General features: G+C 47.5%; 1 protein-coding gene and 1 pseudogene across 1 annotated transcript in view; one reads left to right on the plus strand and one right to left on the minus strand.

Moving 5' to 3' along the window:
- Nucleotides 1-17,927, plus strand: part of LOC141433083 (protein transport protein Sec24A-like) — a gene marked incomplete in the record, with an annotated part of 37,998 nt that overhangs the window by 10,094 nt on the left and 9,977 nt on the right. The window contains 8 exon segments of the mRNA XM_074094908.1: nt 528-601; nt 1,399-1,550; nt 7,274-7,427; nt 7,892-8,067; nt 8,546-8,656; nt 9,606-9,790; nt 14,273-14,466; nt 14,903-15,139. Coding sequence (XP_073951009.1) covers nt 528-601; nt 1,399-1,550; nt 7,274-7,427; nt 7,892-8,067; nt 8,546-8,656; nt 9,606-9,790; nt 14,273-14,466; nt 14,903-15,139 — 1,283 coding nt within the window.
- On the minus strand, nt 3,904-5,767 carry LOC141433747 (uncharacterized; annotated as a pseudogene).

Raw genomic sequence — 17,927 nt, forward strand, 5'->3', positions numbered from 1 at the left:
ACACATTCTAATATCGTCGGTCGCGGAGACGCGTCGGTCACCGGTCGCTGGTCAGAGAAACCAGGGCCTCAGAATATTGTCGCGGGCTCTTGCTCTACGAGTATAATAAAGTGCAAGCAGTTATTAGTTATTTCAATACAAAATCGCTAATCCTATTTATTAGTCGTACTTCGTTGCGCAATAAAACCCTAGTTCATTGTATGAAGAACACCCATGCAAAGTTCCTTGTACACCAAACATTATTAAGATCTGTATTACTCGTGTCATGACCATGCAATAAATATTTTTTTTTTTTAAATTTCTATTTACAAGTAGGTTTATAAATGACAGTTTCCGGGACCTCCCTTTAGGCTTACAGTGCCTGTGTTAGGACGTCCCGCTCTTCCTTTGCTTGGGTGATAGGTACTTGTAGGAATCCAGAGGTGTCCAGTGTGTCAGCCAGGTTCATTACACAACATAAGAAATCTTACACTTACATTTGTATGTGAATTTGTATGTGAACTTCATCTCTGTGTTAACCGTTACAGGCACCCACCGGTGGTCGGATCACTGTCTTCCAAACGTGCTTACCCACTGTGGGCCCAGGAGCGCTACAACCCAGGTAACTTGAACATTCTTCTTACTGGCACATAGACATCCATAGGTAGGGTTCCGTACCTCAAAAGAAAGAAAACAAAGGGATCCGTTTTCTTCCTAACAGTCATAGGAAAGCACTTTGGCCGTCTGTCTGTAAAGCCACTTTTTCTTAGGAACGCGTGGAAGTATTAAGCTGAAATCAATATCAGATACTTAGGTCAGCGGTCTCTTAAAGCAGGTACTCGGTTCTCGCGCTTGGCCGGTATATTTGTCATCTGGTTGCTTCTTTTGTTAAATAGTATCGCCATCTCTAGACAGCTTGTAGCTGTTAATTTAGAAATTCATAATGAAAAAACTTTAAAGAGTTAAAGATTGTTATTTTTGGAATCTTTTTGTATTTTTTATTTTAATTCCAAATTTTTACTTTTACGGTCATCCCGTAAAACCTAATTGAAAATACAAACTGAAAAAAGCCGAAAAGCCGAAAGTTTCTCGATGAGGGCTACGGTATAGATGTCGCTAGCGTCACTGCTTAAGTGGCTAAATAAGAAACAAATAAGCTGAGATATGTGGTGCATAGGGGAAATTCGTGTCTGTACCGTTGTCCAGCAGTGGTGTAGCGGTATAGCACGTGACACGGAATGCCGAGGACCTGGGTCGATTCCCAGTGCTGGTCTCATTTTTCTGGTTTTTCTGTGCATCTATATACATTTTGTATTTTCAATTTTGAAAGAGTTCTTATGCACCAGCGCCGTAACTTGTTAAAAACCGTAAAATCATAGTTTAATTAAGTTGATGTAATAAAAATAATGTTTTTTTTAGAGAGGACCCGAACGCGAGGTCGTCTAAAGACGTGGCGCACCTGAACCCCGCCACGGACTTCTACAAGCGCATCGCCCTGGACTGCAGCGGCGCGCAAGTGGCCGTCGACCTGTTTCTGCTCAGCTCGCAGTACAGCGATCTGGCCACGCTCAGTGAGTACACTTGCACTCGACTCCAGCGACATTGAGTACACTTGCACTGGACTCCAGCGACATTCAGTACACTGCACCGACTCCAGCGACATTGAGTACACTTGCACTGGACTCCAGCGACATTCAGTACACTTGCACTCGACTCCAGCGACATTGAGTACACTTGCACTGGACTCCAGCGACATTCAGTACACTTGCACTCGACTCCAGCGACATTTAGTACACTTGCGTTGGCTGGCCGGTTAGATCAATTTTTCGGAACCGTATTCCTAGTGGCAAATTTCCAGTCGCATTTTTCCCAAATGCTTTTTCCCCCCAATTTTTTCGCCTTTCGACAACATCATCATTGCCAGGAAAAACGAAATATAGCATAGCTGTCCTAAATAACGACTAAACAAAATTAGCTCACACTATTAGAACTTAAAACGGCTACTCGTTTTATTTGGGGTTTAGTTGCTTTAAGGGCCAAAGACGCAACGTCCTTGCTTTTGTTCACATTTTTATTTTCTATGAGGTGCTCTAGAGGAGATAGAGGCGTGCAGTTAAGAAAACTGATTATTCGCAGTAGTTCCTTTGGTAGTACAAAAAATGACAATTATTAGTATAAAAAGAAAGGAACTAAAGGAACTACTGCGGGTAGTCCATAGTGACTGGGAAGGGAGAACATGCCTCACGTGACGCGCGCATTTAGCGTCGCTCTTACTATTTTTCAGTAATCATCCACCCGCTCCGTGCAAACCGCGTCAGCTAGCGTAGACCCTAGCAGCCTTCTTCATAAAAAAACCTTAATTGAGGTTTGATCGGTCTGTTACTTAGCAGACTGATTAAGCTTGTTAGACGGTTGTCAAGGAGTATGATTCATAAACGCTTGCTAGCAGTCTGCTAGTTGTTGAGCTGCTGATAGACGGATTAGACGCGTTATGTTGGCCATCTTGACAAATCAAATACAAAAAAATGGCCTCATCGATATATAAAAAAAATTGACAGCAGTGACAGCAAATTAGCAGAAAAAAAATTAAAAAGCGAGACGTTTGTTTTCCCGCCATTTCCGATCCGCATGTTTATGTCGTACCTAAGTGCAATAAGCCGTAATTAGCCATGCTAACTTTTTTAATATGTATGGAAATCTCAAAACCATTTCGAGAAACAAGCTTTCGGTACAGTTTCTATGTATCAGATTTAAAAAAAAAACATACATTATTAAGATATTCGTTGAAATTTTTGATCTTCAAATGACCTTTCTCTACGTCATCAAATGAACAATGGATAATGATTCCTATGCTTATTCAAAAAAAAAACACTGACGTCTGTCTAGTCTAAGTCAAACACAATCGTGACGTTGACGTATCGTTTCGTTTTGTAGTAATTGTAGTTTGTTTGTTATTTAAACACAAAGAGTAAATAAAACCAGCATATTATCCTCTAACGGAACAGAAAATGGCCAAAAGGACGGCTAATTTTCGAAAAAGCCGATTCCGGAATTTGCCACTAGTGGACAATGTTATGATACTGGAGTTCATGACGAATTCTAGCAACCACAACATCGCTGAAATAAGAGGAGCTAAAGCTCTTATGTAAGTAAATTTCTGGCTTAAAAATAACAACTTTATATTTGATACCAAATTAAATAGTACTAGGTACAGTTGAATTTATTTTCTCCCCTTTTTAGGTCATCCGGGATAGTTACTTGTCCTCAGCTGTGGATATGTGGAAGTGCAGAGAAGCTTGGGAATCTGTATTGTCAAAGCCAGAATTGTACCAGAGCATAGAACACAAAAGTCATATACTGTAATGGCCAAAATAAGGGAAACTGATGCCGAAATCTTAGTCAAACTGTTCTGATTGTGCAGTTCTGCAGGTAAGATCTATTAAATCTTTCCTTGCGTAACTTTGATTGATTTAAAAAAAAGTCTTTTTGTAACTATAGTTTTTTTATAATGTTTTTTTTATTACTTTAACTTACAAATATAAAAAAATAGGCAGGATGTTACCAATTTAACCTCAAATCAATCAGTTATTTATACCAACCTCTTCTTTTTAAGGTGGCTGCAAGCATTCTTTACTGCTTTTATTTTGGCTTGAAAAGCAGAGTTGTGAGCCTTCCTGCACATCTACACAATGCTTCTGGATTAAGCCTACTTTGGGATCTGAACAAACTAAACATGTTTTGGCAGAAGATGTATACAAAAATGTTAAAAAAATTAAGATGGCTCCAAGAGATCCTACAATTTTACAAACTTTTTATGAACAATGTGTGCAAAGAGATGCAAAAGGTTCACTAATATGTAATTTACAACAACAATTAAAAAAAAAAACTTTTAATCTAAAGAGATTCCGACATGTCAACTGACATGTCGGTAGATTTTTTTGAAAAGGAAAGTAATCATGATTTTGAATATTTTAAAGACACATTAGATCACCAAATAGGTAAAGATGATATAGAAAAAATAAACCAAGAAACAGCAAATCAGGTTAATAGTAAATATTGGCATTATATTCGGCAGGGACGGCTCACTGCTTCAAAATTGTATGAAGCTGCTCACTGCAAGACTGATGGCACATTAGTCCGACAAATATTAGGTGGATATAAAGTACCCGAAACAAAGGCTATTAAAAGAGGTAAAGTCTTGGAAAAGCCAGTTATTGAAGAAATAGAGAAAAAACTTCACATTAAAGTGGAATCATCAGGTTTTATTCTAATAAATAGTTTGATGGGTGCTTCACCAGATGGAGTAACTAAAGATTATGTAATTGAAATCAAATGCCCAATCACAGCCAAAACATTTCAATCATAATATGTTACAACAATGAGATGTGCTAAATATAAAGCACAAATAAATCTGCAAATGAAAGCAACCAGCCTTAAAAAAGGTATATTTTGTGTTGCGGATCCCTTATTTGAGACAACTAAGAAAGTTCATATTTATCCAGTAGACTTTGATGAACCATACATCAATGACCTAATAAGCAAAGCAGAATCTTTTTTGGAAACTTTTATATATCCAAAAATAATGTTAAGTGCCAAATGTAACTAACATCACAATACAAGTAACTTAGCCGTACTCTTGAAATTTATATTTATACCTATGACTGCGCGGAGCGTTAGGGTTGGCAGCTACAATAGTTACATATATGTGAATATTTATTTTTTAGCTTAATATCATATACATGTTAATGTAACAGTTGATGTATACAAATTAGTGTATGTGTAGTATACATACTTATGAGTTCTTCAATGTGTATGTATTAATGAGTATTAGGATGATTCTAATTTTGTGCAGTTTTAAATGGTATATTTATGTCCTTGGCAGTACTACACAAAATGTTAACAACTGAAGAATGTTTTAAACTAAATATGTTTTTAATTTTTGTCCTACTTTTTGTATCACAGAAACATATTTTATTATTATTAAAATAAAACAATTCATGTCTTTACAAATTCAGTTTATTTTTATTAAATCACCCTGCAAATTTATAAGCCCACAAGCAATCATTATGATTTGATCCAAGAAGCCTACATGTTTGTGATTGACAACAGAGTGGGGCTTTAAGATTTTAAATTCTCTAATTCGCCTGATGACACGCTCAACATGGATTCGCAAACTTGCAATCGTTTTACTCCTAAGGACTTCTTCTCTGGAAGGTTTCTGATTTGCGTAAACGCTTGGTGGACGCAATAGTTTATATTCTTATTTACTAATGCAGACTCAATTTCTTTGAAGCCTCTATCGGCTAATATCACTGCATTAACAGGAAGACATTCGATCAGGCAACTCTTTCCACAAGGGCTTTATCAGAAATCCGCCCACCATAACCTTTGGATATAAAACTGATAAAGCCACTTGGAGTACAACCAATTAAATATTTTAAAGTGTTACAGCTTTTATACTGAGACCAGGTTTGAGATTGCCTCAAAGGATTTGTGGGTTTTCTATCTGAATTTCAAAGCAGTCTATTATCATTTGCACATTGGAATAGTCAATTTTGAAAACCAGAGGTAAATTTCTTTTTATTTGTAAGGCTGATGGCAAGAATATAAAGTTTTGGAAATAATTTGCCAACACTTCTACACCTTGTTGGAAAAGATTTGTCATCTTCGGTCGAGTTATTTCAAATACATCACACATTCTATCCAATGTGTCATTCTGTTTGATTTTGAATAATGTAATTATCAAAGACATAATACTTGTTTTTATTGCACTTTTTTCTACTATAGTGTTTATTACCAAACATATTTTTGAGGAAAACCTAAATAAGTTTTTGGGTTTTTATAGATTAGTGCTAAAAATAGATTTTTCAAATTAGATTTAGTTGAAACAGTCTCTTCACTTTCTGTTTCTGAAGGAAAGTTATTTATTGAAGGACTAGATGCCTCTTGTACATTGACAACTTCTCCTCCCACAGTGAGGTACTGCTTCTTGGACTTTGGCATAATATCTTCTTCTTAAAGTGTGTATTTGTTCCTTATCAAAACACACAATCTTTTCACACTGCACTGCAGCATTCACTTTGATTGGTAATGTTGATCCTGAAGTACTAGGTATTATATTTTGGTTTAACTTTTGTTTCTTTGGTGTTTCTTGTGTGTCCTCGCATCGTAGTAAATCACACAAAACAGATCGCTTCTGACCCACAGTTAATGGAACGCGTCGAAGCTGAGCATTTCGTGCCATTACTGGTTGCTCATTCATCAGCTTACATTTGTAATAATTTTGGATATCTTCTCGCTGCAAAATAAAACAATATTATAATAATTAATAAATACGATCTAATTTATACGAGTACTCAATGGTCAAGACTTTATTATTATATATAAGCGACTATATTATATACAAACAATTGTGTAAAAGTAATGTGTTTGTTTTAAATAAGTACATACATATAAATGATCTTCACAACAAAACTGCAAATAGTTTTTGATGTATTTTTGTTCCACTTTACGACACCATTCCTCTTGCAGTCGTTCTGGGATTGGTACGAATAACAAATCCGGGTTATCCCGGCTGTTATTCGGACATAAAGGACGAAACACTTGTAGCCTTCCATTTTAAACAAGTTCCGTAAGCGATTTCAAGTTTTTTTGAGGTTAGCAGTCCGCGGTGACGTTAATACCTTGACGTTGACGAAACTTTTTTTTTTTGTGCAGTCAAAGACTACACTATCCATTGAGGATTTGATGACGTCACGCCAGCAATAAATTGATATATATTTTTATAGTAGATAGGATTAATTAAAAAAAAATACCGAAATTAGTTTCTTAAAATAGTCTATATTTATCAAATACATTATAATAACCATCCAAAAAAAAATGAAGCATGACCAATTATGTTAATCATGCTATTTTTTTTTATATTTATTGTTAGTAAAGTAGCAGTAATAAGTACCTAATTTAGAGGATTTTTAAATACAAATTCATGAAAATAAATTTTCCTGGATTTTTTTTAATCTTTGCGTAACCCTCCCTTCACTAAAAATATCTCCGGTACGGTTTTTGGCTCATGTCAAAGTCAGCTGTTCAAACTTGTGGCGGCCATTTTGTGACTTAGCAGGGAGATAAAGGAGGGTCTACGGTCCTCTAACTATAGCAGAGCCTTGATCGACTGATTAGCGCTAACAGACTTTTATGAATCATGTTTTTTAGCATCGGGCCTTCAAGGAGGCTGTAACTTTTTATGAATAAGGCTGTAGGTGTTTGTTCTCTGCTCATACTGTATGTTTGTCAGGCGGCATGAGCAAGTTCAGCGGCGGCACGGTGTACCACTTCCCTCTGTTCCGCGGCGCGCGCGCGTGGCAGGCCGCCGCCTTGGAGCGCACGCTCACGCGGTATCTCACCAGGAAGATCGGCTTCGAGGCCGTCATGCGGGTCCGCTGCACCAGGTAACTGTACTGTTTTGTTACGGGACGTGATCCTTGCCCAATGCTAGGATATATAAGATTTCTCTGTCTCCTCTGTTGGTGTTGGCACCACCTATCGGAACAGCACTGTTCGGAATGGTAGCCCTCGGGCTGCTTCGGCAGTCTTAGGCTAGCTTCAACAACGTAATGAATGCGTGGGCAGTCTTCGGGTTACTTCAGCAGCCTAAGGTATACCTTAGAATACCTCGGCATGCCTGAGGACGCCTCAGAAGCCGTAAATCCTCGGATTGCATACTTAAGGATGCCGAAGCAGCTCTCGAGTGGGCTTTGGGAGTTGTCCGCACCCCTTCAAGCGCACTGCCTTTTGCTTGACGACCAAAGACCAAAAACTACCAGACCAGTTCCAATATAAAATGATACGACTGTTCGCTTGCAGCGTTACCGTCACCACCAGTTACTGACTCCATATTTTTTGTTTTCCCCAGAGGCATATCGATCCACACGTTCCATGGCAACTTCTTCGTGCGGTCGACGGATCTCCTGTCGCTACCGAACGTGTCGCCGGACGCCGGCTTCGGCATGCAGCTGGCCATAGACGAGTCTTTGGCCGACCTGCAGCAGGTCTGCTTCCAGGCCGCGCTGCTCTACACCAGCAGCAAAGGTATCTAGTGCCGGGCACAGGCAGCTGAGGCTACAGCGACCATAGTCGAGTATCTAGTGCCGGGCACAGACCGCCAGCGGCATGGAGCGACCATAGACGAGTAGAGTTGTCAGAAATTGTGTTTTAATACTGACTAGCCCCGTCCCTTAGGAGATTAAAGATTGGCTACTTTTCTGTCCAGTGAAAAAAAAATGCTAATGTACCTCCATGATCCATGATCTTCAATTAATTTAACTTAAACTTAACTGCAACTTAGTTTTTCAGCTAGGGGCAGCTTCATTACCTAAGATCCCCCGACTGCAGACTTTCTATCGCAGGCTGTCTTTATACTGATCAAGAGCCCAACTAAACTATCGGCCGATAGAAAGTTTGCGATCTGCGGGGGCTCTAAGACTTTGGAGTTGAACTATACAGTTATGTTTCTGTGCTCTGTGAGCCGTGTTACGTGTTACGTGTTACAAAGGCAGTGTGTCCACAGGCGAGCGCCGCATCCGCGTGCACACGCTGGCGCTGCCGACGGCCAGCACCCTGACGGACGTGCTGCACTCCGCAGACCAGCTCTGCATCGTGGGGCTGCTCAGCAAGATGGGTGAGTCACCTCTGCCTCCTGCCTCCAGCCTCCAGCCTCCTGCCTCCAGCCTCCTGCCTCCTGCCTCCTGCCTCCTGCCTCCTGCCTCCAGCCTCCTGCCTCCTGTCTCCTACCTTTTCACAAGAACCGGTGTTGTCACCACCCCTGCTCTATTGCCGCCTCTACGCGTCCTTATTCCCCTTTCACAAAAAAATTTGCTGATGTTCACAGGAATAAATAAAATCAGTATCTATGAGTTATAGTTTTCTCGCAAAACACAAACTGAGACATGGATGCACAGAAAAACCAGAAAAAGAGACCAGCGCTGGGAATCGAACAGCAATCCGTGCTGCGTGCTATAACCCCTACACCACCGCTGGACAGGAGTCTAGACACGAATTTCTCCTATGCACACATATCTCAGGTTGCTTTTTTCCACTACGCTACGTAAGCAGCAGCACTAGCGACACCTATGTTTCGTTTACTGTTGGTTATAGACCTCCCGAATTAGGAACGCGCACTATTTGAGAAATTTTTCTTTCTTACCGGGCGGCATGCATAGTTTGGAAGTATAGATTTTGAAGAAAGTGCACTTTTCTATACAGAAAAGTGTGTTATACAACCCTAAGCCAAAATGCGACGGCAGAATCTGATCTTCTTTAGGTGCCATCTCCTACCGGAGGTCGGCTATCATTAGTTCTATCCTTATCTTCGATACAGCAGCTCGGAACAGGGATCTGGTGCTAAGGTTGAACTATGTCTGGAGATTTTTAAGCCACGAAGTACGCCTTTTACCAGGCGGTCGCTTCCCCTTCGATTTTCTCTTGCATGATGAGTTGAATTAGGTCGTATTTATCATCACGCATTATGTGGCCAAAATACTGCAGCTTGCGTTTCTTGTCAGTTTTCAAGATCTCTACCTTTTTGATAACCATCTGCAGAATTTGATACAATATCGTATGGTTTCCAGCCGTGGACCGGTGCGCGTCGGCTTCAATGTCGGAGGCGCGCGAGGCGCTAATCAATGTCGCGGTGGACGCGCTCAGCGCACACCGCCTGGCCCAGAACCTGCCCGCTGGCGCCGTCAGCGCCGCGCTCCACGCGCCCGCCTCACTGCGCCTGCTGCCGCTCTATCTGCTGGCGCTGCTCAAGAGGGTCAGTACCATCACACCTAGGGTTGCCATGTGGTCAATGACAGGCTCTGACCGACGTGGCTGGCCAGAACCTGCCCGCTGGCGCCGTCAGCGCCGCGCTCCACGCGCCCGCCTCACTGCGCCTGCTGCCGCTCTATCTGCTGGCGCTGCTCAAGAGGGTCAGTACCATCACACCTAGGGTTGCCATGTGGTCAATGACAGGCTCTGACCGACGTGGCTGGCCCAGAACCTGCCCGCTGGCGCCGTCAGCGCCGCGCTCCACGCGCCCGCCTCACTGCGCCTGCTGCCGCTCTATCTGCTGGCGCTGCTCAAGAGGGTCAGTACCATCACACCTAGGGTTGCCATGTGGTCAATGACAGGCTCTGACCGACGTGGCTGGCCCAGAACCTGCCCGCTGGCGCCGTCAGCGCCGCGCTCCACGCGCCCGCCTCACTGCGCCTGCTGCCGCTCTATCTGCTGGCGCTGCTCAAGAGGGTCAGTACCATCACACCTAGGGTTGCCATGTGGTCAATGACAGGCTCTGACCGACGTGGCTGGCCCAGAACCTGCCCGCTGGCGCCGTCAGCGCCGCGCTCCACGCGCCCGCCTCACTGCGCCTGCTGCCGCTCTATCTGCTGGCGCTGCTCAAGAGGGTCAGTACCATCACACCTAGGGTTGCCATGTGGTCAATGACAGGCTCTGACCGACGTGGCTGGCCCAGAACCTGCCCGCTGGCGCCGTCAGCGCCGCGCTCCACGCGCCCGCCTCACTGCGCCTGCTGCCGCTCTATCTGCTGGCGCTGCTCAAGAGGGTCAGTACCATCACACCTAGGGTTGCCATGTGGTCAATGACAGGCTCTGACCGACGTGGCTGGCCCAGAACCTGCCCGCTGGCGCCGTCAGCGCCGCGCTCCACGCGCCCGCCTCACTGCGCCTGCTGCCGCTCTATCTGCTGGCGCTGCTCAAGAGGGTCAGTACCATCACACCTAGGGTTGCCATGTGGTCAATGACAGGCTCTGACCGACGTGGCTGGCCCAGAACCTGCCCGCTGGCGCCGTCAGCGCCGCGCTCCACGCGCCCGCCTCACTGCGCCTGCTGCCGCTCTATCTGCTGGCGCTGCTCAAGAGGGTCAGTACCATCACACCTAGGGTTGCCATGTGGTCAATGACAGGCTCTGACCGACGTGGCTGGCCCAGAACCTGCCCGCTGGCGCCGTCAGCGCCGCGCTCCACGCGCCCGCCTCACTGCGCCTGCTGCCGCTCTATCTGCTGGCGCTGCTCAAGAGGGTCAGTACCATCACACCTAGGGTTGCCATGTGGTCAATGACAGGCTCTGACCGACGTGGCTGGCCCAGAACCTGCCCGCTGGCGCCGTCAGCGCCGCGCTCCACGCGCCCGCCTCACTGCGCCTGCTGCCGCTCTATCTGCTGGCGCTGCTCAAGAGGGTCAGTACCATCACACCTAGGGTTGCCATGTGGTCAATGACAGGCTCTGACCGACGTGGCTGGCCCAGAACCTGCCCGCTGGCGCCGTCAGCGCCGCGCTCCACGCGCCCGCCTCACTGCGCCTGCTGCCGCTCTATCTGCTGGCGCTGCTCAAGAGGGTCAGTACCATCACACCTAGGGTTGCCATGTGGTCAATGACAGGCTCTGACCGACGTGGCTGGCCCAGAACCTGCCCGCTGGCGCCGTCAGCGCCGCGCTCCACGCGCCCCGCCTCACTGCGCCTGCTGCCGCTCTATCTGCTGGCGCTGCTCAAGAGGGTCAGTACCATCACACCTAGGGTTGCCATGTGGTCAATGACAGGCTCTGACCGACGTGGCTGGCCCAGAACCTGCCCGCTGGCGCCGTCAGCGCCGCGCTCCACGCGCCCGCCTCACTGCGCCTGCTGCCGCTCTATCTGCTGGCGCTGCTCAAGAGGGTCAGTACCATCACACCTAGGGTTGCCATGTGGTCAATGACAGGCTCTGACCGACGTGGCTGGCCCAGAACCTGCCCGCTGGCGCCGTCAGCGCCGCGCTCCACGCGCCCGCCTCACTGCGCCTGCTGCCGCTCTATCTGCTGGCGCTGCTCAAGAGGGTCAGTACCATCACACCTAGGGTTGCCATGTGGTCAATGACAGGCTCTGACCGACGTGGCTGGCCCAGAACCTGCCCGCTGGCGCCGTCAGCGCCGCGCTCCACGCGCCCGCCTCACTGCGCCTGCTGCCGCTCTATCTGCTGGCGCTGCTCAAGAGGGTCAGTACCATCACACCTAGGGTTGCCATGTGGTCAATGACAGGCTCTGACCGACGTGGCTGGCCCAGAACCTGCCCGCTGGCGCCGTCAGCGCCGCGCTCCACGCGCCCGCCTCACTGCGCCTGCTGCCGCTCTATCTGCTGGCGCTGCTCAAGAGGGTCAGTACCATCACACCTAGGGTTGCCATGTGGTCAATGACAGGCTCTGACCGACGTGGCTGGCCCAGAACCTGCCCGCTGGCGCCGTCAGCGCCGCGCTCCACGCGCCCGCCTCACTGCGCCTGCTGCCGCTCTATCTGCTGGCGCTGCTCAAGAGGGTCAGTACCATCACACCTAGGGTTGCCATGTGGTCAATGACAGGCTCTGACCGACGTGGCTGGCCCAGAACCTGCCCGCTGGCGCCGTCAGCGCCGCGCTCCACGCGCCCGCCTCACTGCGCCTGCTGCCGCTCTATCTGCTGGCGCTGCTCAAGAGGGTCAGTACCATCACACCTAGGGTTGCCATGTGGTCAATGACAGGCTCTGACCGACGTGGCTGGCCCAGAACCTGCCCGCTGGCGCCGTCAGCGCCGCGCTCCACGCGCCCGCCTCACTGCGCCTGCTGCCGCTCTATCTGCTGGCGCTGCTCAAGAGGGTCAGTACCATCACACCTAGGGTTGCCATGTGGTCAATGACAGGCTCTGACCGACGTGGCTGGCCCAGAACCTGCCCGCTGGCGCCGTCAGCGCCGCGCTCCACGCGCCCGCCTCACTGCGCCTGCTGCCGCTCTATCTGCTGGCGCTGCTCAAGAGGTCAGTACCATCACACCAAGGGTTGCCATGTGGTCAATGACAGGCTCTGACCGACGTGGCTGGCCCAGACCTGCCCGCTGGCGCCGTCAGCGCCGCGCTCACACGCCCGCCTCACTGCGCCTGCTGCCGCTCTATTGCTGGCTGCTCAGAGGGTCAGTACCATCACAACCAAGGGTTGCCATGTGGTCAATGACAGGCTCTGACCGACGTGGCTGGCCCTGAACGCTGGCGCCGTCAGCGCCGCGCTCCACGCGCCGCCTCACTGCGCCTGCTGCGCTCTATCTGCTGGCGCTGCTCAAGAGGGTCAGTACCATCACACCAAGGTTGCCATGTGGTCAATGACAGGCTCTGACCGACGTGGCTGGCCCAGAACCTGCCCGCTGGCGCCGTCAGCGCCGCGCTCCACGCGCCCGCCTCACTGCGCCTGCTGCCGCTCTATCTGCTGGCGCTGCTCAAGAGGGTCAGTACCATCATACCAAGGGTTGCCATGTGGTCAATGACAGGCTCTGACCGACGTGGCTGGCCAGAACCTGCCGCTGGCGCCGTCAGCGCCGCGCTCCACGCGCCCGCCTCACTGCGCCTGCTGCCGCTCTATCTGCTGGCGCTGCTCAAGAGGGTCAGTACCATCACAGCAAGGGTTGCCATGTGGTCAATGACAGGCTCTGACCGACGTGGCTGGCCCAGAACCTGCCCGCTGGCGCCGTCAGCGCCGCGCTCCACGCGCCCGCCTCACTGCGCCTGCTGCCGCTCTATCTGCTGGCGCTGCTCAAGAGGGTCAGTACCATCATACCTTGGGTTGCCATGTGGTCAATGACAGGCTCTGACCGACGTGGCTGGCCCAGAACCTGCCTCACGGCGGCTGCTGTCATTGTATCTACTCGGGCTGCTCAAAAGGGGTCAGTCGGCCTGCGAAGCTGCTATGCCCAAGCTGAGAGCCCGTTCCCACTAGTCCGATGTCGGATCCTTTACATGTCGGATGTCGGTCATTACATCATATAAAATGTTGTACCACTAGAACATCCGATTAAAATCCTGACCCGACATCCGTCAAGTGGAAACCAGCTCTAAAGGCTGCGTTTTAACCAGAGATGTACGAGAATGTGTTGCTAGGAATGAGATTTTCATGAACGAATAGAAACGCTTTATTTACCTCTCCTCGCTCCGCTCAGGTGTTTCCACCGAACGGTGCTATGCCAGGACAGATAAATTAAGCGTTTCTATTAGTTTTTGTAATCAATTCGTTTTTTGGTAATAAACTTTTATTATTTTATTTTACTTAGGGGCTGTTTCACCATCCATTGATTAGTGTTAACGGGCGGTTAGGTGTGATGCCGTCTCTATTTGTTTTGTTCGAATAGACGGAGACGGCATCGCATTTAACCGTCAGTTAACACTAATCAATGCATGGTGAAACAGCCCCTTATAGTCTTTTTTACAGTTGAGCGACAAAACTGAATACTAATGAGTAGTGTTGTGATCAGAAAGCGTTCCGCACGGGCACGTCGACGCGGCTGGACGACCGCGTGGGCGACATGTGCGCGCTGAAGACGCTGCCGCTGTCGCAGCTGGCGCGCGCCGTGTACCCCGCGCTGTACCCCGTGCTGGACCTGCACCAGTACGTGCGCCCCGACGACCCCGTGCCCGACCCGCCGCAGCTGCACCTCTCCGCGCAGAGGTAACACACATTCATTTGGTCATACGTGGTAAGAAGATGATGGTTTACTGACAATTTATAGTGCTCCATTGGCAGGGCGAGTCGAAAGGAAAGACACGAGAAATGTTGAGCATTCGCGGCTCGTTTTGCTTCTCGCCGCGCTCGCTTCGGGAGCAGTTTTTTTGCCCACAATGAATTCGTGACGACGGACCCTCGAAAAGAGGATTGTAGTTTCAAAGCCGGGCTCGCATCTCATGAGTCTAGAATTCATGTGGGATATTTTATTTGAAATTTACTGATGTGGTCTGCAGTGAGTCGATTCCAGAGTAGGGAACCGGTGCTGGTGTGGGCGGTTGCCAAGGTTGCCAAGTTGCCTACCTATCCTGAAATTGACTCGCTGCAAGCGACTGGGCGCCCTGGGCGGTGTCGTTATTCAGTTCAACTTTTTGTTCGTCAGGATAAGCGTGAACGGCGCGTACCTGCTGGACGACGGCGAGACGTTCATAATCTACGTGTGCCACGGCGCGTCGCCCGCCTACCTCTCGGACACGTTCGGGGTCGCCGCCTTCAGCCAGCTGCCCGACGAGGCGCGCGCGCTGCCCGCGCTCGACAGCGAAGGGAGCGAGCTGCTGCATGCGCTGCTGGACAGGCTCAACGAGGAGCGCGCCGTCGAGAGCGGCGTGCTGCTGCTGAGGTCAGTGCCCCCGCCCGGCCCCGCCAGCCGCCAGTGCGGCGTGTGCTGCTGAGGTCAGTGCCCCGCCAGCCGCCAGTGCGGCGTGTGCTGCTGAGGTCAGTGCCCCCGCCAGCCGCCAGTGCGGCGTGTGCTGCTGAGGTCAGTGCCCCCGCCAGCGCCAGTGCGGCGTGCTGCTGCTGAGGTCAGTGCCCCGTCAGCCGCCAGTGCGGCGTGCTGCTGCTGAGGTCAGTGCCCCCGCCAGCCGCCAGTGCGGCGTGCTGCTGCTGAGGTCAGTGCCCCCGCCAGCCGCCAGTGCGGCGTGTGCTGCTGAGGTCAGTGCCCCCGCCAGCCGCCAGTGCGGCGTGTGCTGCTGAGTCAGTGCCCCGCCAGCCGCCAGTGCGGCGTGTGCTGCTGAGGTCAGTGCCCCGCCAGCCGCCAGTGCGGCGTGTGCTGCTAAGGTGTGAAGGTGTGGTGTGAATTAAAGTGCCCCGCACCACCCGCGCCACCAGAGCGGCGCCACTGTCGCGAAGCTGTTCATTGCGCAGCGCAGCCGAGACGATAGCTCGCAACAAATAGATTACTTGGCAACACCCGCAGAACCGTGAGCACTACTCATCATCAGCCGGAAGACGTCCACTGTTGACAAAGAGTCTGCCCTTAGAACGCCTATTCACTGATGTATTAAACTGTAGATACACATGCCAAACAAAATCCCCATCAAAGAATGTCGGAACTATTTATTTGTTTGTGTAACAAAAAGTATCACCCACACAAATTAATTAAAAGAATACGTGACGAAATTGAACCTAGTCTTTACTCTATTACAGTGAATTTCGCTAGCGGCAAAACTCCACAACGTTGACACTTTGACAGCTAACTCCACAATTTCACATACGCATGCTCGAATATGAATATAAGCCTTATCAGAAAAGCAGAGGGATTAATTTCACTTGCTACATTGAAGGCGACGTTGCAAGATTGCTTGGATGAGTTTGACGTTTCTTAAGACGGACGAATTCAGGTGTCGAACAAAGAATGCATTCGACTTTCGGAGAGGACTTTTGTAATAAAAAGTTTTTGTCAATTAAATGAAAAAAAAAATTAAAAGGTAACTTTTAAGCTAATTTCTTTAGTCAAATGTTTTTACCGTTTTCGAGATAATCTATATCAGCCGGATTAAGACTATTTGATGCCTTAAGCAATGCACGCCTATGCCCCCCTCCCCTTATCGATATTTTTAAATAAGTTTTATTACGACGAAATATTATATTTATGAAATACTATGAGATTATGGGAGGCACGAGCGAGCGGATTTTCAAACAGCCTTACCTTTTATGTGCTAACAAAAAAAAAATTGTTGCTGTTTATGGTCCCCCAAGACGTGATGCCTAAGCAATCGCTTAATTGCTTATGGGTAATCCGCACTGTCTATATATATAAAATTAAAACGATAAACTGACTAACTGACTGTTAAATATCAACGCACAGCCCAAAACGCTTGCACCTAGACCTACTTTATGCCCCTGGTTACCGAAGTACTCGTCAGACGACAAACGAGTCCAACTCGATGTGTCGTGTCGTTTATCACAGAGTTCCTATGGTCACCCGCTAGCTTATCATCAGATCAACTCCATGTTATAATAATATTGCATTGTCATCGGATTTAAGTATACATGCGTGTAATTTCAGCTCAATCGGTTGAAGATATCCACTTCAAATTTGAGTTGAAAGATTCCACCCGAGCAAACATAGTTACATTACACTGCAAATAAATATAATGCTTGTAATAAGTTTTTGTTAAAATTTATTTTTAATACAAGCTTTTTTGCCGAATGTACTTTTTGTTGACTGTACTTGAATTGTCGTCAAACTACATATCTGTACCAAACTTCAAGTCGGTACTATTAACTATTGAGAAGTTCCCTCCTGCAGAGACGATTCTGACAGAACCACCAAGTTGTCACTACCAGATTATTGTATTGTCACCAAATTTACATATGTATGCCAAATTTCAAGTCGATCGGACTACTGGAAGTGGGTCAAATTTAGCTTCCAAGATTTGACCCAAACAAACAATAAATAAATAAATAAGCAAACCGGGCAAGCTACAGAAAAGCTTCTAAAAATATCGCCGAATATAAGCACTTGTGCAAGTATTTCGAATAAAAAACAATTTGAATTCTCATCCTCCTTGGTTCTGGCTGTTTGCTTCTAAAACCATTGCCAGCGCATGCCGCGCGCAGCTCAAAAAAAAATTGCAGGCTGTCTGTCAGCACAGTTAATTGAAATCGGGAAATTCGGCGGACTTCGTATGTTGTGTAATTAAATAATAAGAAGCTCGACTAGTGTGAATAAATTGTAAACTGTATTATAAACCTTGTAAACAGTTTAAAATACTTAGTATGATTTTTTTTAGTGTAAAATATGGTGTAGATTTGGCGAGCGCTTTATCAAAGTTGGCTTCATTGAGGTTTGTGGTTCATAAATTGCTTCACAAAAACGAATAAACCACACAGTCAGACAGTCAGTACATTATATTATCGAAGCTTTATAAAACATAATTAAAATCGCAAACTTCAAGGTAAATATTCAAACGACATAGCTACCCGTTGCTAGGCGACTCGGTAAATAAAATAGAGTGACGGCAACCCACTACACTTTGTTCCATGTCTGTTGTTTATCTGTTTCGTTTTACCGCCATGCTTTCCTGTGCGTGTGACAAAGACAAGGCATTTTCAATGTTGTGGAATTCTGGCAACGTTTATCTTTAATTAGCAATTTAGAAATGACTTTAAAATTAATTTAAATC

This window comes from Choristoneura fumiferana, chromosome 12 (genome assembly GCF_025370935.1).
Source record: "Choristoneura fumiferana chromosome 12, NRCan_CFum_1, whole genome shotgun sequence".
NCBI classification, from domain to species: domain Eukaryota; kingdom Metazoa; phylum Arthropoda; class Insecta; order Lepidoptera; family Tortricidae; genus Choristoneura; species Choristoneura fumiferana.